Raw genomic sequence first — 26,193 nt, forward strand, 5'->3', positions numbered from 1 at the left:
TCTCGTTGGCCACGCCCCTCCACCCTAACCCCGCCCCTCCGCCTTGACCCCGCCCCGCCTCGTTGGCCACGCCCCTCCACCCTAACCCCGCCCATCCGCCTTGACCCCGCCCCCTCCTCGTTGGCCACGCCCCTCCACCGTAGCCCCGCCCCTCCGATCGGGGCCCGGCCCCTCTTCATTGGCCCCGCCCCCTCCACCCCAACCCCGCCCCCCGCCTTGGCCCCGCCCCCTCCTCGTTGGCCCCACCCCTCCAATCGGGCCCCGCCCCTCCCTATTGCCAACGCCCCTCCACCTTAGCCCCGCCCCTCCGATCGGGCCCCGCCCCCTCCTCGTTGGCCACGCCCCTTCACCCCGCCCCTCCGATCGGGGCCCGGCCCCTCTTCATTGGCCCCGCCCCCTCCACCCCAACCCCGCCCTCCGCCTTGGCCCCGCCCCCTCGTTGGCCCCGCCCCTCCCCATTGCCAACGCCCCTCCACCCTAGCCCCGCCCCTCCGATCGGGCCCCGCCCCCTCCTCGTTGGCCACGCCCCTTCACCCCGCCCCTCCGATCGGGTCCCTCCCCCTCCTCATTGGCCACGACCCCTCCGCCCCAGCCCCGCCCCTCCGATCGGGCCCCGCCCCCTCCTCATTGGCCCCGCCCCTCCTCCTTGGCCCCACCCCTCTTCGTTGGCCCCGCCCCTCCACCCTAGCCCCCGCCCCTCCGCTCTGGCCCCCGCCCACCATACTGGCCGCGCCCTCTTCTCCGGCCCCGCCCCCTCGCTCTGGCCCCGCCTCCCCCTCGCTGGCCCCGCCCCCTTTTCTGGCCCCCGCCCCCTCCGCTCGGCCCCCGCCCCCTCCGCTCTGGCCACGTGCCTCTCCTCTGCCCCCGCCTCCACCGTCCCCGCCCCGCCCACTTCTCTGGCCCCGGCCACGCCCCTCCGATCTGGCCCCGCCCACTTCTCTGACACCCCCCCCCCGCCCCCCGTGCTGCCCCCCCCCCGCCTCGCCGCTCTGGCCCCGCCCGCCGTCCTGGCCACTCCCCTCCGCTCTGGTCCCGCCCCTCCGCTCAGGCCCCGCCCCTTCGCTCTGGCCCCGCCCCTCCGCTCTGGCCCCGCCCACTCCTCTGGTCCCGCCCCATCGCTCTGGCCCCGCCTCCCCCTCGCTGGCCCCGCCCCCTTTTCTGGCCCCCGCCCCCTCCGCTCTGCCCCCGCCCCCTCCGCTCCGGCCACGTGCCTCTGCTCTGCCCCCGCCTCCACCGTCCCCGCCCCGCCCACTTCTCTGGCCCCGGCCACGCCCCTCCGATCTGGCCCCGCCCACTTCTCTGACCCCCCCCCCCCCCCCCCCCGTGCGGCCCCCCCCCCCGCCTCGCCGCTCTGGCCCCGCCCGCCGTCCTGGCCACTCCCCTCCGCTCTGGTCCCGCCCCTCCGCTCTGGCCCCGCCCCTCCGCTCAGGCCCCGCCCACTCCTCTGGTCCCGCCCCATCGCTCTGGCCCCGCCCCCACCGTTCTGGCCCCGCCCCCCCCTCCGCTCTGGCCCCGCCCCCGTTGCCCGGAGCCCGTTGCCCGGTGCCCGCTGTTGCCCGGTGACCGTTGCCCGGTGACCGTTGCCCGGTGACCGTTGCCCGGTGCCCGCCGTTGCCCGGTGCCCGCGGCCCGGCCGGATCCCGGGGCCACAGCGGCCCCGCCCTCCCTCCGTCCCTCCCTCCTCCCTCCTCCCTCCTCCCCGGGCCGAGCCGAGCCGAGCCGAGCCGAGCCGAGCCGCCGCAGCGGGGAGCGGAGCAGCCGCAGAGCGGAGCATCCGGCCCGGACGGTGAGGCCCCATCGGGGACGGGGGCATCGGGAGGGACCCGATCGGGGAAACTGAGGCAGCCGGGCGGGGGCCCAGGCCCCGGCGAAAAGCGCTCGGGGGAGCCCCCGCCCAACCACCTCACCCACTCATTCCAGCCTCTTCCTTTCGGGGGGGGCGGTTGGCAACCGCTCACTACGTGCCAACCACTGCTCTAAGCGCTGGGGGTACCCGCTGGGCTCCCCAACCGCCTAGCCCAGTGCCCTGCGCACAGTGGGCGCTCAATAAATACGACTGAATGGATGAGTGACAGTGCTCTGCACACAGTCAGCGCTCAATAAATGCGATCGGATGAATGAATGAATGAATCAGGCCGTCGTCCCCCCGTGGGCCTTCACCCCCGTTTGACAGATGAGGTCACTGAGGCCCAGAGAAGTTCACAGTAATAACGACGATGGTATTTGTGAAGCGTTTACTATGTGCCGAGCACTCAGCGCCGGGGGAGATACAAGGTCGTCAGATTATTATAATAATGGTATTTGTGAAGCGCTTACTATGTGCCGAGCACTAAGCGCCGGGGGAGATACCAGGTCGTCAGATTACTATAATGATGGTATTTGTTAAGCGCTTACTATGTGCCGAGCACTAAGCGCCGGGGGAGATGCAACGTCATCAGATTATTATAATAATGGTATTTGTTAAGCGCTTATTATGTGCCAAGCACTAAGTGCCAGGGGAGATACAAGGTCGTCAGATTATTATAAAAATGGTATTTGTTAAGCACTTACTATGTGCCGAGCACTAAGCACCAGCGGAGATACAAGGCCGTCAGATTATTATAATAATGGTATTTGTTAAGCGCTTACTATGTGCCGAGCACTAAGCGCCGGGGGAGATACAAGGTCGTCAGATTATTATAATAATGGTATTTGTGAAGCGCTTACTATGTGCCGAGCACTAAGCGCCGGGGGAGATACAAGGTCGTCAGATTATTATAATAATGGTATTTGTTAAGCACTTACTATGTGCCGAGCACTAAGCACCGGGGGAGATGCAACGTCATCAGATTATTATAATAATGGTATTTGTTAAGCGCTTATTATGTGCCAAGCACTAAGTGCCAGGGGAGATACAAGGTCGTCAGATTATTATAAAAATGGTATTTGTTAAGCACTTACTATGTGCCGAGCACTAAGCACCAGCGGAGATACAAGGCCGTCAGATTATTATAATAACGGTATTTGTTAAGCGCTTACTATGTGCCGAGCACTAAGCGCCGGGGGAGATACAAGGTTGTCAGATTATTATAATAATGGTATTTGTTAGGCACTTACTATGTGCCGAGCACTAAGGGCCAGGGGAGATACAAGGTCGTCAGATTATTATAAAAATGGTATTTGTTAAGCACTTACTATGTGCCGAGCACTAAGCACCAGCGGAGATACAAGGCCGTCAGATTATTATAATAACGGTATTTGTTAAGCGCTTACTATGTGCCGAGCACTAAGCACCGGGGGAGATACAAGGTCGTCAGATTATTATAATAATGGTATTTGTTAAGCGCTTACTATGTGCCGAGCACTAAGCGCCGGGGGAGATACAAGGTTGTCAGATTATTATAATAATGGTACTTATTAAGCGCTTACTATGTGCTGAGCACTAAGCACCGGGGGAGATACAACATCATCAGATTATTATAATAATGGTATATGTTAAGCGCTTACTATGTGCCGAGCACTAAGTGCCGGGGGAGATACAAGGCCGTCAGATTATTATAATAATGGTATTTGTTAAGCGCTTACTATGTGCCAAGCACTAAGCGCCTGGGGAGATACAAGGTCATCAGATTATTATAGTAATGGCATTTGTTAGGCGCTTACTATGTGCCGAGCACCGTTCTGAGCTCTGGGGGGGTTACAAAGGAATCAAGTTGGCCCACGTTGGGCACAGTCTTCATCCCCATTTGACAGATGAGGTCACTAAGACAGAGAGAAGTTAATAATAATGGTATTTGTTAAGCACTTACTATGTGCCTAGCCCTGTTCTAAGCGCTGGAGGGAGGATACAAGGTGATCAGGTTGTCCCCCGTGGGGCTCACGGTCTTCACCCTCATTTGACAGATGAGGTCACTGGGGCACAGAGAAGTTAATAATAATAATAATAATGGTATTTGTTAAGCGCTTACTATGTGCCAAGCACTGTCCTAAGTGCTGGAGGGAGGATACAAGATAATCAGGTTGTCCCACGTGGGGCTCACAGTCTTCACCCCCATTTGACAGATGAGGTCACTGAGGCCCAGAGAAGTTAATAATAATAATGACGATGGCATTTGTTAAGCATTTACTGTGTGCCAAGCACTGTTCTAAGCACTGGGGGAGATACAAGGTCATCAGGTTGTCCCACGTGGGGCTCACGGTCTTCATCCCCATTTGACAGATGAGGTCACTGAGGCAGAGAAAAGTTAATGATAATAATAATGGTATTTGTTAAGCGCTTACTATGTGCCAAGCACTGTCCTAAGCGCTGGAGGGAGGATACAAGATAATCAGGTTGTCCCACGTGGGGCTCACAGTCTTCACCCCCATTTGACAGATGAGGTCACTGAGGCTCAGAGAAGTTAATAATAATAATGATGATGGCATTTGTTAAGCATTTACTGTGTGCCAAGCACTGTTCTAAGCACTGGGGGAGATACAAGGTCATCAGGTTGTCCCACGTGGGGCTCACGGTCTTCATCCCCATTTGACAGATGAGGTCACTGAGGCACAGAGAAGTTAATAATAATAATAATGGTATTTGTTAAGCACTTACTATGTGCCAGGCACTGTTCTAAGCGCTGGAGGGAGGATACAAGGTAATCAGGTTATCCCCCGTGGGGCTCACGGTCTTCATCCCCATTTGACAGATGAGGTCACTGAGGCAGAAAAAAGTTAATGATAATAATAATGGTATTTGTTAAGCACTTACTATGTGCCAAGCACTGTTCTAAGCGCTGGAGAGGGGTGAGCCCATGTGGGGCTCACAGTCTTCACCCCCATTTGACAGATGAGGTCACTGAGGCAGAGAGAAGTCAATAATAATAATAATAATAATGGTATTTGTTAAGCGCTTAATATGTGCCAAGCACTGTCCTAAGTGCTGGAGGGAGGATACAAGGTAATCAGGTTGTCCCACGTGGGGCTCACAGTCTTCACCCCCATTTGACAGATGAGGTCACTGAGGCACAGAGAAGTTAAGAATAATAATAATAATAATAATGGTATTTGTTAAGCACTTACTATGTGCCAAGCACTGTTCTAAGCGCTGGAGGGAGGATACAAGGTAATCAGGTTATCCCATGTGGGGCTCACAGTCTTCACCCCCATTTGACAGATGACGTCACTGAGGCAGAGAGAAGTAAATAATAATAATAATAATAATAATAATAATAATAATAATAATGGTATTTGTTAAGCGCTTACTATGTGCCAAGCACTGTTCTAAGCGCTGGAGGGAGGATACAAGATAATCAGGTTGTCCCACGTGGGGCTCACAGTCTTCACCCCCATTTGACAGATGAGGTCACTGAGGCCCAGAGAAGTTAATAATAATAATGATGATGGCATTTGTTAAGCATTTACTGTGTGCCAAGCACTGTTCTAAGCGCTGGGGGAGATACAAAGTCATCAGGTTGTCCCACGTGGGGCTCACAGTCTTCACCCCCATTTGACAGATGAGGTCACTGAGGCACAGAGAAGTTAATAATAATAATAATAATAATAATGGTATTTGTTAAGCACTTACTATGTGCCAAGCACTGTCCTAAGTGCTGGAGGGAGGATACAAGATAATCAGGTTGTCCCACATGGGGCTCACAGTCTTCATCCCCATTTGACAGATGAGGTCACTGAGGCCCAGAGAAGTTAATAATAATAATGATGATGGCATTTGTTAAGCATTTACTGTGTGCCAAGCACTGTTCTAAGCGCTGGGGGAGATACAAAGTCATCAGGTTGTCCCACGTGGGGCTCACGGTCTTCACCCCCATTTGACAGATGAGGTCACTGAGGCAGAGAGAAGTTAATAATAATAATAATAATGGTATTTGCTAAGCGCTTACTATGTGCCAAGCACTGTTCTAAGTGCTGGAGGGAGGTTACAAGATAATCAGGTTGTCCCACGTGGGGCTCACAGTCTTCACCCCCATTTGACAGATGAGGTTACTGAGGCACAGAGAAGTTAATAATAATAATAATGGTGTTTGTTAAGCAGTTACTATGTGCCAAGCACTGTTCTGAGCTCTGGGGGGGTTACAAAGTAATCAAGTTGTCCCATGTTGAGCGCACAGTCTTCATCCCCATTTGACAGATGAGGTCACTGAGGCACAGCCAAGTTAATAATAATAATAATGGTATTTGTTAAGCGCTTACTATGTGCCAAGCACTGTTCTGAGCTCTGGGGGGTTGGTTACAAAGTAATCAAGTTGTCCCACATTGAGCACACAATCTTCTTCCCCATTTGACAGATGAGGGAACTGAGGCAGAGAGAAGGTAATAATAATAATAATAATAATAATAATAATAATAATAATAATAATAATAATGGTATTTGTTAAGTGCTTACTATGTGCCAAGTACTGTTCTAAACGCCGGGGGTGGGGGGATACAAGGTAATCAGATTGTCCCCCATGGGGCTCACAGTCTTCATTCCCATTTCATAGATGAGGTAGCTGAGGCACAGAGAAGTCAAGTGACTTGCCCAAAATCACACCGCTGACAAGTGGAGGAGCCGGGATTTGAACCCACGACCTCCGACTCCCAATCCCAGGCCCTTGCCACTGAGCCACACAGCGCTTACCGTGTGCAGAGCACTGGACTAAGTGCTTGGGGAGGACAATTCGGACTCGACTTCCCCCACCACGCCCCACGGTGCCCCCGCTTGTCTTCTATTTAGTGAGCGCCTTCGCTGTGCAATGCACTGTACTATGCGCCTGGGAGAGGGCAACCCAGCTGACTTGATTTCCCCCACCCCCAGGTTGATCATGGGCCTCTCCGGTGTCACTCGATCGTATTTAGTGAGCTCCCGCTGAGTGCACAGAGCTGTACTAAGCGCTTGGGAGACTACAGTATAAGCGTCCATACGAGAGTCCGGCTGATTCTGTTCTAAATGTGTTTTGGAGGTTTGTACGAATAGACCCATGGAGCAGATATTTTTAGCATTCTGGAAGGACCCTTATTTTGTCACACATCATAAAACCCTGTTTTTTGACTTCATTTCAGTGACTTCATTCATCCAGTCGTATTTATTGAGCGCTTACTGTGTGCAGAGCACTGTACTGTGCGCTTGGGAGAGGGCAACCTGGCTGACTTGATTTCCCCCACCCCCAGGTTGATCGTGGGCATCTCCAGTGTCATTTGATCGTATTTAGTGAGCTCCCACCGAGTGCACAGAGCTGTACTAAGCGCTTGGGAGACTACAGTATTCTCTGTCTTCCCCTTTTAGACTGTGAGCCCACTGTTGGGTAGGGACTGTCTCTATATGTTGCCAATTTGTACTTCCCAAGCGCTTAGTACAGTGCTCTGCACATAGTAAGCGCTCAATAAATACGATTGATGATGATACAGTATAAGCGTCCATACGAGAGTCCGGCTGATTTTGTTCTAAATGTGTTTTGGAGGTTTGTACAAATAGACCCATGAAGCATATATTTTTAGCATTCTGGAAGGACCCTTATTTTGTCACACATCATAAAACCCTGTTTTTTTACTTCATTTCAGTGACTTCATTCATCCAGTCGTATTTATTGAGCGCTTACTGTGTGCAGAGCACTGTACTGTGCACTTGGGAGAGGGCAACCCAGCTGACTTGATTTCCCCCACCCCCAGGTTGATCATGGGCCTCTCCGGTGTCACTCGATCGTATTTAGTGAGCTCCCGCCGAGTGCACAGAGCTGTACTAAGCGCTTGGGAGACTACAGTATAAGCGTCCATACGAGAGTCCGGATGATTCTGTTCTAAATGTGTTTTGGAGGTTTGTACGAATAGACCCATGGAGCAGATATTTTTAGCATTCTGGAAGGACCCTTATGTTGTCACCCATCATAAAACCCTGTTTTTTGACTTCATTTCAGTGACTTCATTCATCCAGTCGTATTTATTGAGCGCTTACTGTGTGCAGAGCACTGTACTGTGCGCTTGGGAGAGGGCAACCCGGCTGACTTGATTTCCCCCACCCCCAGGTTGATCGTGGGCATCTCCAGTGTCATTTGATCGTATTTAGTGAGCTCCCGCCGAGTGCACAGAGCTGTACTAAGCGCTTGGGAGACTACAGTATTCTCTGTCTTCCCCTTTTAGACTGTGAGCCCACTGTTGGGTAGGGACTGTCTCTATATGTTGCCAATTTGTACTTCCCAAGCGCTTAGTACAGTGCTCTGCATATAGTAAGCGCTCAATAAATACGACTGATGATGATACAATATAAGCATCCATACGAGAGTCCGGCTGATTCTGTTCTAAATGTGTTTTGGAGGTTTGTACAAATAGACCCGTGGAGCAGATATTTTTAGCATTCTGGAAGGACCCTTATGTTGTCACCCATCATAAAACCCTGTTTTTTGACTTCATTTCAGTGACTTCATTCATCCAGTCGTATTTATTGAGCGCTTACTGTGTGCAGAGCACTGTACTGTGCGCTTGGGAGAGGGCAACCCAGCTGACTTGATTTCCCCCACCCCCAGGTTGATCATGGGCCTCTCCAGTGTCACTCGATCGTATTTAGTGAGCTCCCACCATGTGCACAGAGCTGTACTAAGCGCTTGGGAGACTACAGTATAAGCGTCCATACGAGTGTCCGGCTGATTCTGTTCTAAATGTGTTTTGGAGGTTTGTACAAATAGACCCGTGGAGCATATATTTTTAGCATTCTGGAAGGACCCTTATTTTGTCACACAACATAAAACCCTGTTTTTTGACTTCATTCATTCAGTAGTATTTATTGAGCGCTCACTGTGTGCAGAGCACTGTACTAAGCGCTTGGAAAGTACAAATGGGCAACCTATAGAAGCAACGGGCTCACAGTCTAGTAAGGGGAGACAGAAAACAAAACAAGTAGACAGGTGAGATAGGGAGGGTATTTAATGATGGATATTCCCCCCTTCCCGATTGTGAGGTTTGAACGAACTCACGGCTCGAGGACTCAAAAGTAGCTTGAATGTTTACCTGAAAAATAAGGCCGGCCGTGTTTCCTGTTTTTGACAAGAGGCGGGTAACAAAAACTGCCACCTTGTTTTTTTGTTGGAGGGATTCCACTTCATCATCATCATCAATCGGATTTATTGAGCGCTTACTGTGTGCAGAGCACTGTACCAAGCGCTTGGGAAGTCCAAGTCGGCAACATATAGAGACCGGCCCTACCCAACAGTGGGCTCGCAGTCTAAAAGATTCCACTTGTTTATCAGCGCGGGTAAACATAGTTGAAAACCCACTTAAAAACAATAAGTAGCAGGGTTTATCCCAGAAAAGGGCGGTGATGCCAACTCTATTTTCTCGGAAAACAAGCGTTGGTCAAGTGAGTGACCAGGGAAGACACGTTCTGGACCGCGGTACGTAGTTTTGAGCGATTTTAAGCGAATGGCTTGGCAAGACAGGACCGAATGGCTCGTGCGTGTTTTTCGGAATGTGAAGTTAGGATTTTTAAAGGGTGCTGTCTGTTTATGTATTATATTCTGGAAGGAAGGGAAGAAGAAATCCCCGTGGAGTAATTGCTTATAAACAAGTCGGGCCTCTTGGGCACTATTGCTATTATCCTGAGGGCTCGTTAGTTAGCATCACGGACTGTTCAAATGCACTTTGTGCTAGTGTGGTGATTCGGGTTGGTTCTAGTGATTAATTGTGTATTAGGCAACTGGAAGTCGGTGGGGCATCCCTCCTATCTGCTTATATATATGTATATATGTTTGTACATATTTCTCTATTTATTTATTTTACTTGTACATATCTATTCTATTTATTTTATTTTGTTAGCGTGTTTGGTTTTGTTCTCTGTCTTCCCCTTTTAGACCGTGACTAACTGTATGTTGCCAACTTGTACTTCCCAAGCACTTAGTCCAGTGCTCCGCACACAGTAAGTGCTCAATAAATACGATTGATTGATTGTGAGCCCATTGTTGGGTAGGGACTGTCTCTATATGTTGCCAACTTGAACTTCCCAAGCGCTTAGTCCAGTGCTCCGCACACAGTAAGCGCTCAATAAATACGATTGATTGATTGTGAGCCCACTGTTGGGTAGGGACTGTCTCTATATGTTGCCAACTTGGACTTCCCAAGCGCTCAGTCCAGTGCTCCGCACACAGTAAGCGCTCAATAAATACGATTGATTGATTGTGAGCCCACTGTTGGGTAGGGACTGTCTCTATATGTTGCCAACTTGGACTTCCCAAGCGCTTAGTCCAGTGCTCTGCACACAGTAAGCGCTCAATAAATACGATTGATTGATTGATTGATTGTGAGCCCACTGTTGGGTAGGGACTGTCTCTATATGTTGCCAACTTGGACTTCCCAAGCGCTCAGTCCAGTGCTCTGCACACAGTAAGCGCTCAATAAATGCGATTGATTGATTGATTGGTTATACACAGATGGTTGTAGGAAGTCTTCAGCGCAGCAAAACATTCCCTCTCGGGGTGAAGCCCTGACAGTTCTGGGAAAAATCTTTGCTGGAGGATCGAGCCCTGCTGTGACTCCGTCCACGTACCAGACGGGGCCCAAAATAACTAAGAACATGAGCAAGACCAGAGGAAGAGTAAAATGGGGTTGCGGATAGTGGGAATGAGTCACGCTGTGGGTATATGATTAAGTTCCATGTAAATAGATAAATACATAGATGTATTTATGTATACATGGACGTATTCACATCTTTCTCCTTTGCTTCTGATGTGATGCTACTATACTTGCCTTTGGGTGTGACTCAGTTCATTCATTCAATCATATTTATTGAGCGCTTACTGTGTGGAGAGCACTGTACTAAGCACTTGGAAAGTACAATGCAGCAATAAAACCCTACACAACTCTAAAATCCTACGCAAGCCCCCAGGGCAATAATAATAATAATAATAATAATGACATTTATTAAGTGCTTACTATGTGCAAAGCACTGTTCTAAGCGCTGGGGAGTTGACAAGGTGATCAGGTTGTCCCACACGGGGCTCACAGTCTGAATCCCCATTTTACAGATGAGGTAACTGAGGCCCAGAGAAGTTAAGTGACTTGCCCAAAGTCACGCAGCCGACAAGAGCCCACTGTTGGGTAGGGACTGTCTCTGTATGTTGCCAATTTGTACTTCCCAAGCGCTTAGTACAGTGCTCTGCACACAGTAAGCGCTCAATAAATACGATTGATGATGATGATGATGAAGTGGCGGAGCCGGGATTTGAACCCATGACCTCTGACTCCAAAGCCCGGGCTCTTTCCACTGAGCCATGCTGCTTCCCTAATACCCAATACCCACTCTCCACCCAAGTGGCTACTTAGATGTTGTGGTATTTAAGTGCTTAATAACGATAAGCCTTTTAGACTGTGAGCCCACTGTTGGGTAGGGACTGTCTCTATATGTTGCCAATTTGTACTTCCCAAGCGCTTAGTACAGTGCTCTGCACATAGTAAGCGCTCAATAAATACGATTGATGATGATGATGATGATGATAATGATAATTACGGTATTTGTTAAGCACTTACTACGTGCCAAGCACTGTTCTAAGCCCTGGGGTGGATACAAGTTAATCAGTTTGGACCCAGTCCCCGTCCCTCATGGGGCTCACAGTCTCAATCCCCATTTTACAGATGAGGTAACTGGAGCCCAGAGGAGTGAAGTGACTTGCCCAAGGTCACACAGCGGACAAGTGGTTGAATGGTTAGAAGTTTGCGTTTTGTCATTTGCCGCATGGTCAGTTTTGCAAGGTGCAGCAAGTGGGACTTTTGCTAGTAATCCACCGGGATGTCGTCTAAATCCTCTACTGGGGGAGAAAAACCCCTCTCCTAAATTGCCTCTTGCCAAGGCAGCCCATCTCCCAGCGGCCTGCCTTTCCCCCTTTATTGCTTGAAATAATCCTTAACTAAGTCTTGAAAACGGTGCAGCAGCCTCAGTGCTGTTCAGATGCACTTGGTGCTAATCAATCAATCAATCAATCATATTTATTGAGCGCTTACTGTGTGCAGAGCACTGGACTCAGTGCTTGGGAAGTCCAAGTTGGCAACATATAGAGACAGTCCCTACCCAACAGTGGGCTCACAGTCTAAAAGGGGGAGGCAGAGAACAAAACCAAACATACTAACAAAATAAAATAAATCATCATCATCATCAATCGTATTTATTGAGCGCTTACTATGTGCAGAGCGCTGTACTAAGCTCTTGGGAAGTACAAATTGGCAACATATAGAGACAGTCCCTACCCAACAGTGGGGTCACAGTCTAAAAGGGGGAGGCAGAGAACAAAACCAAACATACTAACAAAATAAAATAAATCATCATCATCATCAATCGTATTTATTGAGCGCTTACTATGTGCAGAGCGCTGTACTAAGCGCTTGGGAAGTACAAATTGGCAACATATAGAGACAGTCCCTACCCAACAGTGGGCTCACAGTCTAAAAGGGGGAGACAGAGAACAAAACCAAACATGCTAACAAAATAAAATAAATATCATCTGGCCTCTTCCCCTACTGCCCTGGGTAATTGTGGAGCCCCAACCATCCAGCGATTATGAATACACTCCCAGCCCCATCACTTGCCCACTTGTTGTCAGTCCTACAGAATATTTTGCCCCTGGCTTTTAAAAGGTAAAATAACGAAGGCCCAGCCCTCTCGATTGATTTTTTTTTTTTTCCCTCAAGCCATGCTCTTAAGACCGGCTTCTGAGTGATCGCTGATACGCTCGACCCTGTCTGACCAGCCTCACGAGGTCGAGTTTCAATTTGAAACTGTGGGACAGAGGACGCGGTGCCTGTCTTTGGGTTTCTGCAGTTCAGGGGTCATTCGAGTTGGCTGTTGAAAGCTCGGGAAAAACAGGTCATTCAGGAGAGATCCGCTCTTTCCTCTCCATCCATACCACTACCCTGCTCATTCAAGCTCTCATCCTATCCCATCTGGACTACTGCATCAGCCTTCTCTCTGATCTCCCATCCTCCTGTCTCTCTCCACTTCAATCCATACTTCATGCTGCTGCCTGGATTGTCTTTGTCCAGAAACGCTCTGGGCATGTTACTCCCCTCCTCAAAAATCTCCAGTGGCTACCAATCAATCTGCGCATCAGGCAGAAACTCCTCACCCTGGGCTTCAAGGCTGTCCATCCCCTCGCCCCCTCCTACCTCACCTCCCTTCTCTCCTTCTCCAGCCCAGCCCGCACCCTCCGCTCCTCCGCCGCTAATCTCCTCACCGTACCTCGTTCTCGCCTGTCAGTCAATCAATCAATCAATCAATCAATCGTATTTATTGAGCGCTTACTGTGTGCAGAGCACTGTACTAAGCACTTGGGAAGTACAAGCTGGCAACATATAGAGACAGTCCCTACCCAAGAGTGGGCTCACAGTCTAGAAGGGGGAGACAGAGAACAAACCCAAACATACTAACAAAATAAAATAATGTCCCGCCATCAACCCCCGGCCCACGTCATCCCCCGGGCCTGGAATGCCCTCCCTCTGCCCATCCGCCAAGCTAGCTCTCTTCCTCCCTTCAAGGCCCTACTGAGAGCTCACCTCCTCCAGGAGGCCTTCCCAGACTGAGCCCCTTCCTTCCTCTCCCCCTCGTCCCCCTCTCCATCCCCCCCATCTTATCTCCTTCCCTTCCCCACAGCACCTGTATATAAATGGTTATCTACCTGAATACAGTACAGTGTTAGAAGGAAACAGGTGCCCAGTGTTGCCCGCTGTTGGGTAGGGACTGTCTCTATGTGTTGCCGACTTGTACTTCCCAAGCACTTAGTACAGTGCTCTGCACACAGTAAGCGCTCAATAAATACAATTGACTGATTGATTGACAGGGAGTGCTCCCATGTGAACTTTCTTTAACCTCTTGTCCTTCAAGAATGTAGGCTCGGTTTTGTTCTAAATATTCTTACACTCTTTCCCCTATCCTCAATGGCCTTTAATGTTTGTCTCTTCCTCTAGACCGTAAGCATCCCCCTCTCCCAGCTTCACATCACTTATGTCCATATCGGTACGGTATTGATTAGGGTCTCCCTCTCTAGACCCTAAGTTTGTGGGCAGGGATTATATCTGTTTATTGTTATATTGTGCTCTGCACCTATTAAGTGCTTAGTAAATGCGATTGGCTGACAGGGAAAATGTCTACTAGTGTGGCTCAGTGGAAAGAGCACGGGCTTTGGAGTCAGACATCATGGGTTCGAATCCCAGCTCCACCACACGTCTGCTGTGTGAACTTGGGCAAGTCACTTAACTTCTCTGAGCCTCAGTTCCCTCATCTGTAAAAATGGGGATTAAGACTGTGAGCCCCACGTGGGACAACTTGATCACATTGTATCCCCCCCAGCACTTAGAACAGTGCTTTGCACATAGTAAGCGCTTAACAAATGCCATCATTATTATTATTATTATTACTAAATCTCCAGTGTACTTTCCCGAATTCTTATGACAGGGCTCTGCACCCGGTAAGTGCTTAATAAATACCACTGATTGAAGGCATTTGGTAACTGAAAATTTTAGGTTTCAGTGCCCCGGCTATTGTTTTGGAGTCATTGTCATGTACTTATACTGATATACCTACATACTCATGTGTCCTGGGACAATATTTTGAGGAATTAGCAAATTTCAGCCGTAGTCACAGGTTAGCCAACACCTGAATCAATCGGTCAACTGTAATTATTGAGCACTTACTGTGTGCTGAGCACTGTACTAAGCCCTTGGGAGGGTACACTGTACCAGTATAACAGGCACATTCCCTGCCGTCAACGAGCTTACAGTCTAGGGGGGAAACACAAATCTCCGGTGCTACAGGGATTCCATATATAAGTGTGTATATGTGATGGAAAGGTGCATTCTTATTTAGTGTAGTAGCTTTTGTGTGGTTTTGAGAAATGAGTGGAAATGATGTCTCTTGCCCACTTAATGTTAAAGTTTTCTCAGTTGCTATTTTTTTTCAAGTCTACTGATTTCCTCTTACTAAGACAACTGATGCGCGGCTTGATTTTTCAAATGAATAAGGCATCAGCTTAAATATATAGCTGTATCCTTTCTATTCCACCAGGTAGTGAACATCACTCAAATAGGAAAAGTCAACTGAGAGCAAAGCCATTGTAGTAATTGGAAATAAATGCCTTTATTTTAGAATTAGCCAAATATTAGCTTTCTTATTCACGGATGCTACACTATCTATTTAGACTGTGAGCCCACTGTTGGGTAGGGACTGTCTGTATATGTTGCCAATTTGTACTTCCCAAGCACTTAGTACAGTGCTCTGCACACAGTAAGCGCTCAATAAATATGATTGATTGATTGATCTTCTCTCTCTTCTTTTCCTTTCTAGATTCACACATTTTTTTAGTGATCTGTCTTTTTTTTAATGTTATCTGTCAAGCGCTTACTATGTATCAAGCATTAATCTACGTTTTGGTGAAGATACAAAGTAACGATACAAAGTAACCAAGGTGGCACTCCCTGTCCTACCTGGAGCTCACAGTTTAAGTAGGAGGGAAAAGAGATATTGAATCCCCATTTTACAGATGAGGGAACTGAGGCACAAAGACGTTAAGTGATTTGTCCAAGATCCTTCAGTAGGAAAATGGTAGAATAATGATTAGAACCCAAGTCCTCCGGATCCTAGACCTGTGCTTTTTCCACTAGGCCTCACTGTTTTTCTCTTTGGTTAGACGTGTAGGAAAAATGATTAATCCAGGTGCTATAAAACTGTGGGCTTAAACCCTTTCTTGAGTTCCTGAGCACTGAAATTTAAATTAGAAATGGTATTTGATTTTCCCCAATGTTCCCCACAGTTCCTATTAAGGGAACTATTTTTAATCACCATTTCTAAACCCTATCATGTTGTACTGCAAAGATCATGAAGTTCTCTGTGAAATTCATTTCTGAAGTTTCTAAACATTTTGGCAATTGGAGAAGTAACGATGGGCTTGTTATTTTCAAGGAACTTGGAGAAGCGATGCAATTATTTTTGCAATCCTAAAACGCTGGTACAGCAGGCCTGGAGACAAAGACGTGGTTTAATTCAAGATGCCTTTTAAAGTGTCACTTTTCCTGTGTGAGATCCAGAAAGCCTCACAAGTACAGATTTTATTTTCCTTCTTAGGAAGGCATATATCATTCAGTCAGTGATGGAGTGCTTACTTTGTGCTGAGAACTGCACTAAGTGCTTGGGAGAGTAACAATAATAATGGCACTTAAGACTGTGAGCCCCCCGTGGGACAACCTGATCACCTTGTAACCTCCCCAGCGCTTAGAACAGTGCTTTGCACATAGTAAATGCTTAATAAATGCCATTATTATTATTATTATTATTATTATTATTTGTTAAGCGCTTACTATGTGCAAAGCACTGTTCTAAGTGCTAGGGGGATACAAGGTGATCAGGTTGTCATCATCATCATCAGTCATATTTATTGAGTGCTTACTATGTGCGGAGCACTGTACTAAGCACTTGGGAAGTACAAATTGGCAACATATAGAGACAGCCCCTACCCAACAGTGGGCTCACAGTCTAAAAGGGGGAGACAGAGAACAAAACCAAACATACTAACAAAATAAAATGTCCCACGCGGGGCTCACAGTCTTCATCCCCATTTTACAGATGAGGCAACTGAGGCTCAGAGAAGTGAAGTGACTCGCCCAAGGTCACACAGCAGACATGTGGCGGAGACAGGATTCGAACCCACGACCTCTGACTCCAAAGCCCGTGCTCTTTCCACGGAGCCACGCTGCTTCCAGTGCAGTAGGGTGGGTAGACACACCCCCTGCTCTCAAGGAGTTAAAAATCTAGTAGGGATGTTAGGTGGTATATTTTTAAAAAATAAAATTCTCTGTAGTAAAATCAGGCGTAGTTCAGAGACCAGTTAAACTCCTTTGCTAAACAGTTCTGAAACCCCAAAAATTTCAAGGAGGAAAAGAACCTTGTCCCTCACAAAATACCTTCTTTTCTTCCCCCATTTCCTGGGATCTTAACCTGGGAGAGCCTTGTTGCCTCCCTCACTCTATCATCTTTCCTACTTTAGATTTTTAGCCTATATGTCCTGCTCTTATAAACCTTTTCCTTTTGTGCTGCTCTTGTGTTCCCGCTGAACGAAAAGCATTCTTGAAAGAGATGCTATCAAGCAGCATGGCTTAGTGGAAATCCTAGACTGTGAGCCCGCTGTTGGGTAGGGACTGTCTCTGTGTGTTGCTGACTTGTACTTCCCAAGCGCTTAGTACAGTGCTCTGCACACAGTAAGCGCTCAATAAATACGATTGATTGATTGATTGATTGATTGGAAAGAGCACGGGCCTGAGAGACAGAGGACCGATTGCCAATCAATCCTATTTATCGAGGGCTTTCTCTGTGCACAGCCCTGTACTAAGCACTTAGGAGGGTACACTGCAACAACATATATAGTTGGTAGACACGATTCCTGCCCGCAGTGAACTTAAAATCTAGAGAGAGACATTAATATAAATACATACATTACGGATATGTATATTCTTTTAGACTGTAAGCCCACTCTTTTAGACTGTGAGCCCACTGTTGGGTAGGGACTGTCTCTAGATGTTGCCAGCTTGGACTTCCCAAGCGCTTAGTACAGTGCTGTGCACACAGTAAGCGCTCAATAAATACGATTGATTGATTGATGTATATGAGTGCTGTGGGGCTGACGGAGGGGAGAATGACGGGAGCAAATCCAAGACCTACTTCTAATCCTAGCTCTGCCAGTTGTCCGCTGTGTCACCTTGGGCAAGTCACCTACCTTCCCTGTTGCCTTAGTTTTTTCACCTGAAAAGTGACAATTAAATTAAATTAAATTACCCCCCCCCCCCCTTTTTTTAGAATAGTATTTGTTAAGCACTTCTTATATGTCAAGCACTGCTCTAAATGCCAGTTGGACACAGCCCCTGTCCCACATAGGGCTAGAGTCTCAACAGGAGGGAGTAAGATTTAATCCCCATTTTACAGTTGAGGAAACTGAAGTACAGGGAACTTTACAGGGAAGCAGCGTGGCTTAGTGAAAAGGGTGCGAGTTTGGGAGTCAGAGGTCATGGGTTCTAATCCCGCCTCCGCCACTTGTCAGCTGGGTGACTTTGGACAAGTCACTTAACTTCTCTGTGCCTCAGTTCCCTCGTAAAATGGGGATTAAGACTGTGAGCCCCACGTGGGACCACCTGATGATCTTGTACCTACCCCAGTGTTTAGAACAGTGCTTGGCACATAGTAAGCACTTAACAAGTGCCATTATTATTATTATTATTATTATTATTATTAAATGTCTTGCTCACACACCAAGTAATTGGCAGAGGTCGGATTAGAACCCAGATCCTCTGACTCAGAGACCCATGCTCCTTCTCCAGGGTCACTCAGCTTCCTTCCTACATAGACTGTGAGCTCCATATCAGTCAGGGACTGTGTTCATAAACTGATAACACAGTGCTCAGCAAATAGTAAGCACCTAACCATTACCATGATTACTACACTCTCCCACAGTTTTAAGTGTTGTAATATTCTCCTTCCCTTCCCTCCTCCTTCCCTTCTCCTTCCCTTCCCCACAGCACCTGTATATATGTGTATATGTTTGTACATATTTATTACTCTATTTATTTATTTTACTTGTACCTATCTATTCTATTTATTTTATTTTGTTAGTCTGCTTGGTTTTGTTCTCTGTCTCCCCCTTCTAGACTGTGAGCCCACTGTTGGGTAGGGACTGTCTCTATATGTTGCCAGCTTGTACTTCCCAAGCGCTTGGTACAGTGCTCTGCACACAGTAAGCGCTCAATAAATACGATTGATTGATTGATTGATTGTATCACCGTAGTGTTTTCAAGTCCTGACTAGATATATTATTGAAATTTAAAGCCATTTCAAACACAAATTAAGGTGACTTTTTTGTTGGCTCAAACAGGAAATTTTAATATTTTTGAAGGCAGTGACATTATGTGCTCTATGAATAACAATTTTAAGGTACTTTAGACTCTAATAGGAAAGTGCTGCCGCTGCTTTGAATGCACCAGGTATTTAGCCAACAAACATTCATTCGGCTACTCTTACAGTAATGTTTACCCTTGAGCAAGCAGTTTCCCGTGGATAAATAATTCAACCGTGTCATTAAAACTGCTCCCTAAAATCGATACTCGTATTTTGCCAAGTGAATTTGGGAGATGTTTATATGGTTGTGTTTAGACTTGTTTGGGGCCACAGAACATGCTGGTGTGAGTATGTTTTCCTGTTTAAAGAGGACGGCTTGGGCACCCAGGACTAGACTTCCCGTCTCGCTGCCAGTGGCATAGCCTTAGATGCCTGAGCTGGGCCCTGGCTAGATTTGTCAGCTTTGTTGCCCAGGCCAGAAACAAACTTTCTGTGGCTACCGGCCCAGGAGCCGATGACTTAGTACCGGGTGACGCTCCCGAGCATGTAAACCTCGCTTTTGTCTCATCCGACCCGGCCGGCTAGATCTGTGTTGCGCCTTTGAAGGAGCCCAAATGATGTGTCTTCCCTTTGTGACGTTTTTGTAAAGCCCTTGCATCGTGCGAAGCACTGCATTAGGACGAGGAAAAGGTAGAAGTCATTTATTTCTTTAATCTATTTCTATTAATGTCTCTCCCCGTCTAGACCGTGAGCTCGTTGTGGGAAGGAATGTTTGTTGTTATAGTGTATAGTTATCTGTTATAGTTGTCTGTTTGTTGTTATAGTGTACTCTCCTGAGTGCTTAGTATAGTGCTTTACACACAGTAAGTGATCAATAAATACGACTGAATGAATAGGTACAAAAAGTCAAATGAGGATCCTCTCATCCCCACCAGCCATGTTGCTTCTTAGGGAGGCAGGTCCATCCGGGGTCTCTATTTAAAAGGGGAAGTGGCAATATGGGGAAGCAGTGCGGCCCAGTGGATAGAGCACAGGCCTGAGAGGCCGAAGAATCTGGGTTCTAATCCCGGCTCTGCCGCTTGCCTGCAGCATGACCTTGGACGAGTCACTTAATTTCTCTGGGCCTCAGCCACATCATCTGTCAAAAGGGATTAAGACTCTGAGCCTTATGTGGGGCAGGGACTGCGCCCAACCTGATGAACTTGTTTCTACCCCAGGGCTTAGTACAGTGCTCGGCACATAGTAAGCACTTAAATACCATTAAAAAAAGTCGGGCTCCAACACCCAGGGAAATAATAATAATTGTGGCATCTGTTAAGCATTTACTATGTGTCAAGCACTGATTCAAGCGCCAGGGTCGAGCCCAATGGCTCTGAGTTCCTCCTGCCTCATCGGCTGGAGCGGGTGTCGAAGTCCTCAGTCTGATGGGCCCTGAGGTGCAGAGTCTCCGGTTTGTTATCGACATAAAGGGAGAACGTGTGGGTTCATTTAGTCGATGAAGAGACGGATGACTCCGAGAGAACGAGTCCTAGATCAGAGCAGTAGGAAAGCGGCGAGCAGCCCGTTCACCCCGATGGGGTACGAGCGACTGCAACGCCCCGAACCACCGGTGTAAATCGGCCGCAGGGTTCGAGAACCCAAGGTGGTGACGCAGATAGGGAAAATGACTCGGAGACATGAGTTCAGATAGAGCAGTAAAGGAGGAAGGTGGTTACCTGACCGTTCACCTCCCGAGAGAGGGACGAGCAGCCCCGATCCCATTCCCACTGTTTCTTTTGTTGAGTTACAGCAATACGGGAGCGAGCAATGGGAACTTTAGGGAACCAATTAGGACCAACAGAATGGTTGTAAATTCTCATTAGTCTCTGTTCTCACAGCCTTGTACAGACGGGAGTTACTTGTTATCTACCCTACGACCTTGCATAGACAGGTGTTACTTGTTACTGGCCTGAAGACATTCTGTTGTTGAGCCTTGCATAAAATACAAAAAAGGAGTTGTTCTCTCGGCCTGCACAAAATGGAGGGTTTACTGTCGGTATGCACAAAATGGAGTCAGTCATGCCAAGTCCGCTGGTGGGCAACAGGTTCCATCTTGAAAGCCCCATTTTGTTGAGGAGATGAGAGACCTTGGTGTCACCCCTGGGAGAAGTGGGTTCGAAGCCAAACGGCAACACTTGGTATCTGGGCTTTCTTCATTGAGAGCAAACAGGTCGCAATGATCGTAAAAACATTTGGTCTCTGGTTTATCTAATGAGAGATTATGGGGTCTGTGCCTGGTGGATTGGTAAAAATCGCCTGGTGCTGTGACTGTGTGTGTGTGTGTGTGTGTGTGAGTTACTGACTTGCAGGAGTGTAATATTGCTTATTATGCTATTTTAAGACTTGTTTGTTTGGAAATAGGTTCATCCTGGAAGCATGGCTACAGCAATAAGGGAAGTGGGAGTGTGGCGACAAACCAGAACACTCTTACTCAAGAATTACCTAATTAAATGTAGGACGAAAAAGAGCAGCGTTCAGGTAAGCCGGGAAGGTGGGAGCAGGTTTACGGTGAACCTTGAATGTAATTTTCCCCTGTCCTGTTTCCCTAAACCTTGCCAAAGTGTTCTGTTTGAGAAAAGTGATTGTCCATCTTTTGATCTGCCCGGATTCTAGGCAGTGAATTTTTGAGAGTACTAAATGGAAAAGTAGTGGGTCATTTAGAGAAACTCTGTAATAGTCGATCCGTAATAATTCTGTTCTTAATGATGTTTGTGAAGCAGTTACTATATGCCAAACACTGTATTAAGTGCTGGGGTAGATACAAGATAGGTTGGACCCAGTCCCTGTCCAATATGAGACTCCTATCAAAGTCAGGGGAAGACAGTGTGGACTACAAGTGTGGACGGAAGCAGCGTGGACTAATGGAAAGGGCACAAGGCTGGAAGTCCGAGGACCTGGGTTCTAATCCTGTTTCCACCGCTTGCTGTTTTGTGACCTTGGGCCAGTTACTTAACTTCTCTCTGCCTCAGTTCTCTCACCTGTAAAGTGGGAATTAAGACGGTGAGCCCCACAAGGGACATGGGCTGTGTCTGATAAGCTTGTATGTACCTTAGTGTTTAGTACGGTGCCTGGCCTATAGTAAGCACGTAACTAATTCCATTTTAAAAAGTAGAATTTGAATCTCCATTCTACAGATGAGGAAACTGAGGCACAGAGAAGTTAAAAGATATGCCCAAATTCACCCAGCAGGCAAGGGGGTGGAGTCAGGATAAGAACTCAGGTCCTTCTGACACTCAGTCTCGGGCTCTATCTACTTTGCCATACTGTTCCCCAAATGTGTGAAGCACTGTAGTAAATGCTGGGGAAAATGGATGAACTTTAATTCTGGTATTGTTCCGGCGTGGCTCAGTGGAAAGAGCACCAGCTTTGGAGTCAGAGGTCATGGGTTCAAATCCCGGCTCCGCCACTTGTCAGCTGTGTGACTTTGGGCCAGTCACTTCTCTTCTCTGTGCCTGTCACCTCATCTGTAAAATGGGGATTAAGACTGTGAGCCCCAAGTGGGACAACCTGATCACCTTGTAACCTCCCCAGCGCTTAGAACAGTGCTTTGCACGTAGTAAGCGCTTAATAAATGCCATTATAAGTAAAAACACATAGAGAGCTGATAATTCAAAGTCGGGAGGGCAGCCATGGGGAGAGAGATGGGTAGGAGGAGTGGGAGAGGGAGTGAAGGTTGGGGAAGAGGTAAAAATGAGCAAATGAATAAGGTGGTAGTTAAAGGTGAAACTTGATTCCTATTTAAATGAGTCAGTCTGACTCAAGGTCTCCCTAATCCCAAACTGCAGTAATAATAATAATAATAATGGCATTTATTAAGCACTTACTATGTGCAAAGCACTGTTCTAAGCACTGGGGGGATACAAGGTGATCAGGTTGTCCCACATGGGGCTCACAGTCTTAATCCCCATTTTCCAGATGAGGTAACTGAGGCACAGAGAAATTAAGTGACTTGCCCAAAGTCACACAGCGGACAAGTGGCGGAGCCGGGATTTGAACCAACGACCTCTGACTCCAAAGCCCGGGCTCTTTCCACTGAGCCACGCTGCTTCTCTCAAAGCTAGGAATCACGTATGGATCCGTGTAGCTTCTTTGTCTCTTTAGCACACCCTGGGTTCTTTTCCTATCCCCACTCCAGATTCTAAAAGCTTTTTCTTTTCCTGCAGGAGATTCTCTTTCCGCTATTTTTTTTATTTTGGCTGATATTAATAAGCATGATGCATCCAAACAAGAAATACGCAGAAATGCCCGATGCAGAACTTAACCCCATGGACAAATCCATCTTCTCCAAGTTCGAGCTTGGATACACTCCAGTGACTAACACCACAAGAGACATTATGCACCAAGTGGCTTCCGATTACCTCCCAGATGGTATGGTGAGCTTTTAGACGTATTCCTCCTATTACATGCAGCAGCCTCTTTAATTTTTGATCGGGAAGGTATCATTGTCTCGCACTCCCCTGGATGACTAACAAGAACTTTCAGCTTGATCTTCATCTGATCTCAATCGATGTAATATTTCCCCGACTAGCGTCGTCTCCCCCCGATTCTCCCGTCGAGTGTTCAGTCCACTCGATGGCCTGCGCTAACGGCTGGCGGTGAATTTCACAGGTCGGAAACGACGGCTGAGCCTTGGGGAGGACCCCGTGCCAAAGAATTGATGATAGTAATAATAATAATGATTATAGGATTTGTTAAGCTCTTACTATGTGCCAGGCACTGGGCTAAGCGCTCGACTGGATACAAGCTAATCGGGTTGGACACAGTTCCTGTCCCACACGGGGCTCTCAATCTCGATCCCCATTTTATAAATGAGGTAACTGAGGCACAGTGAAGTCATCATCAATCGTATTTATTGAGCGCTTACTGTGTGCAGAGCACTGTACTAAGCGCTTGGGAAGTACAAATTGGCAACATATTGGCACAGTGAAATGACGTGCCCGAGGTCACACAGCAGACAGGTGGTGGAGCCGGAATGAGACCCTTGACCCTCTGACTCCCAGCCCGTGTTTTATCCACAGTGAGAAGCAGCGTGGCTCAGTGGCAAGAGCCTGGGCTTGGGAGTCAGAGGTCATGGGTTCTAATCCCACTCCACCATTTGACAGCTGTGTGACTTTGGGCAAGTCACTTAGCTTCTCTGTGCCTCAGTTACCTCATCTGTAAATTGGGGATTAAAATTGTGAGCCCCACATGGGACAATCTGATCACCTTGTATTCGCCCAGTGCTTAGAACAGTGCTTTGCACATAGTAAGCGCTTAACAAATACCATCATCATTATTATTATTATTATTCTCCGCTACGCCATGCCGCATCTCCTAATAATGATGCTGTGTGTGGCTCCATTAGCATCCTGTCCTCCTTGCCCACCTTGTTTTCTGTGGGGCACCGAGTGCCCCAAATTTGTCGACAGCCTCAGCTGGGTGGAATTCCCTGGGTAGTCTGGGGGTCAAAATCTTCCCCACCAATGGCATAATTTAGACTGTGAGCCCACTCTTTTAGACTGTGAGCCCACTGTTGGGTAGGGACTGTCTCTATATGTTGCCAACTTGTACTTCCCAAGCGCTTAGTACAGTGCTCTGCACACAGTAAGTGCTCAATAAATACGATTGATTGATTAATTGATAATCCCAGCAGACACTCCCCTGCTTCTAACCTTCACTTCCCCTTCCCCTGCCATGGTGAGGTATGGATTGGACTTCTGATATCGGAGCTGATTGAGATCCACTTAGCAAGGGTGGAAATGTTTCATGTATTTTAATCAGTCGCCTCTCATTCTGTTCGAACGTCAGGGTCACAGAAAATGCATTAAATAATGAGGCATCCTTGTGTGGCCTGTAGAATGCCTGGGCCCGGCCAGTGAGTCTCTAAGCAGGGAGATGCATGCTTCGAGCAGCGAAGGCCTGACCTCGCCAACCTCACGCCACAACCCAGCCCTCACATTCGGCTCCCCTCTTGTTAACCTACTCTCTGTGCCCCAGTCTCATCCGTATCACCGCCAATCTTTTGCCACCTTCCCCTTTGATATCCAGCAGACCACCACTCTCCCCAACTTTAAAACCACACTATAATCACATCTCCAAGAGGCCTCCCATGACTCACCCCTCATTTCCTCACCTATTCGCCCTTATCACTGCATCATCTATGCTCTGGGGTTGGTCCCCCTTTAATACTCCGATGCTCCGCAGTACTTAGATACGTGTCCTTATTCGCTGCCATTTTCCGTATCCGCAATGTATTTTAACGTCTGTCTCCCCGTCTAGCCTGTAAGCTTCTTGTGGGCAAGAGATGGCATGTACCAACTCTCTCGTATGGTACTCTTCTAATGGCTGGCTTAGTATGGTGCTCTTGCCACAGGAAATGCTCAATAAATGCCATTTTAAAAAAATGTAACAGCATTTGTTAAGCGTTCACTATTTGCCCGGCACTATTCTAAGCACTGGGGTAGATACAAGGTTAATCAGGTCGGACACAGTCTATGTCTCATATGGGGCTCCCAGTCTTATCCCCATTTTACAGAGGAGGGAACTGAGGCCCAGGGAATAATGATAATAAAAATTATGGTACTTGTTAAGTGCTTACTATACGCCAGGCACTGTACTAAGGGCGGAGTTGAATACAAGCAAATCAGGTTGGACACAGTCCCTGTCACAGGTGGGGCTCACAATCTCAATCCCCATTTTTCAGATGAGGTAACTGAGGCACAGAGAAGTTAAGTAAGTGACTTGCCCAAAGCCACCCAGCAGAGCTGGCAATTAAAACCCGGGTTCTTCTGACTCTGAGGCCCGTGCTGTATCCACTCGGCCAAGCTGCTTCTCTGAACAGATTGAGAATAAGAGGGGCCTACAGCCTCCTGCGAGTGTATTTCATTTTGGGAAACTTCAGAAGAAGGAGCAATCAGTGAGAACAATAATGTTTTAAATTTGGTTAAAGCAAGGTGTGATGTTCCATGAGCCTCACAGGTTTTCTTTGGGGGTTCAAGATAGGTGTGATTGCCCTTAAAATCATTATGTATACATCGTAAAGGAAGCCTTAATTGATAGTAAATACCACTTAGGTTGCCGGTGGGAATCTTAAATGTGAAATAAGAGGCTTTACTACCTAAACTGGTAAGAATTACTCCGAGGCACAATGGTATTGCAGAGATTGGCCGTGAATAATTTAACCATTCCGTGCCAAGTTACTGAAATGATATATGTCCTATTATAAAATGGATATAAGGTGGATATAAAATGTACCGGAAAGGAGTTCTTGATTTGTGGAAGAATTGTGATAATAGATCAACAAATCCCAGCCCCTAGACTAAACATTTAACAAACAAAAGTTTGTTAAACTTTTGTTAAAGAAACCCAAA

The 26,193-nt window shown here is 47.6% G+C and overlaps 1 protein-coding gene across 1 annotated transcript in view; it reads left to right on the forward strand.

Annotated features, from left to right (window-relative positions):
• Positions 1-1,729: 1,729 nt before the first annotated feature.
• ABCA5 (ATP binding cassette subfamily A member 5) overlaps positions 1,730-26,193 on the forward strand; it is a 91,167-nt gene continuing 66,703 nt past the window's right edge. The window contains exons 1-3 of the mRNA XM_038757097.1: positions 1,730-1,786; positions 21,206-21,322; positions 23,008-23,212. Coding sequence (XP_038613025.1) covers positions 21,221-21,322; positions 23,008-23,212 — 307 coding nt within the window. The 5' untranslated portion in view covers positions 1,730-1,786; positions 21,206-21,220. The remainder of the gene's footprint in view (positions 1,787-21,205; positions 21,323-23,007; positions 23,213-26,193) is intronic.

Source organism: Tachyglossus aculeatus, chromosome 15 (genome assembly GCF_015852505.1).
Source record: "Tachyglossus aculeatus isolate mTacAcu1 chromosome 15, mTacAcu1.pri, whole genome shotgun sequence".
Classification (NCBI taxonomy): Eukaryota; Metazoa; Chordata; class Mammalia; order Monotremata; family Tachyglossidae; genus Tachyglossus; species Tachyglossus aculeatus.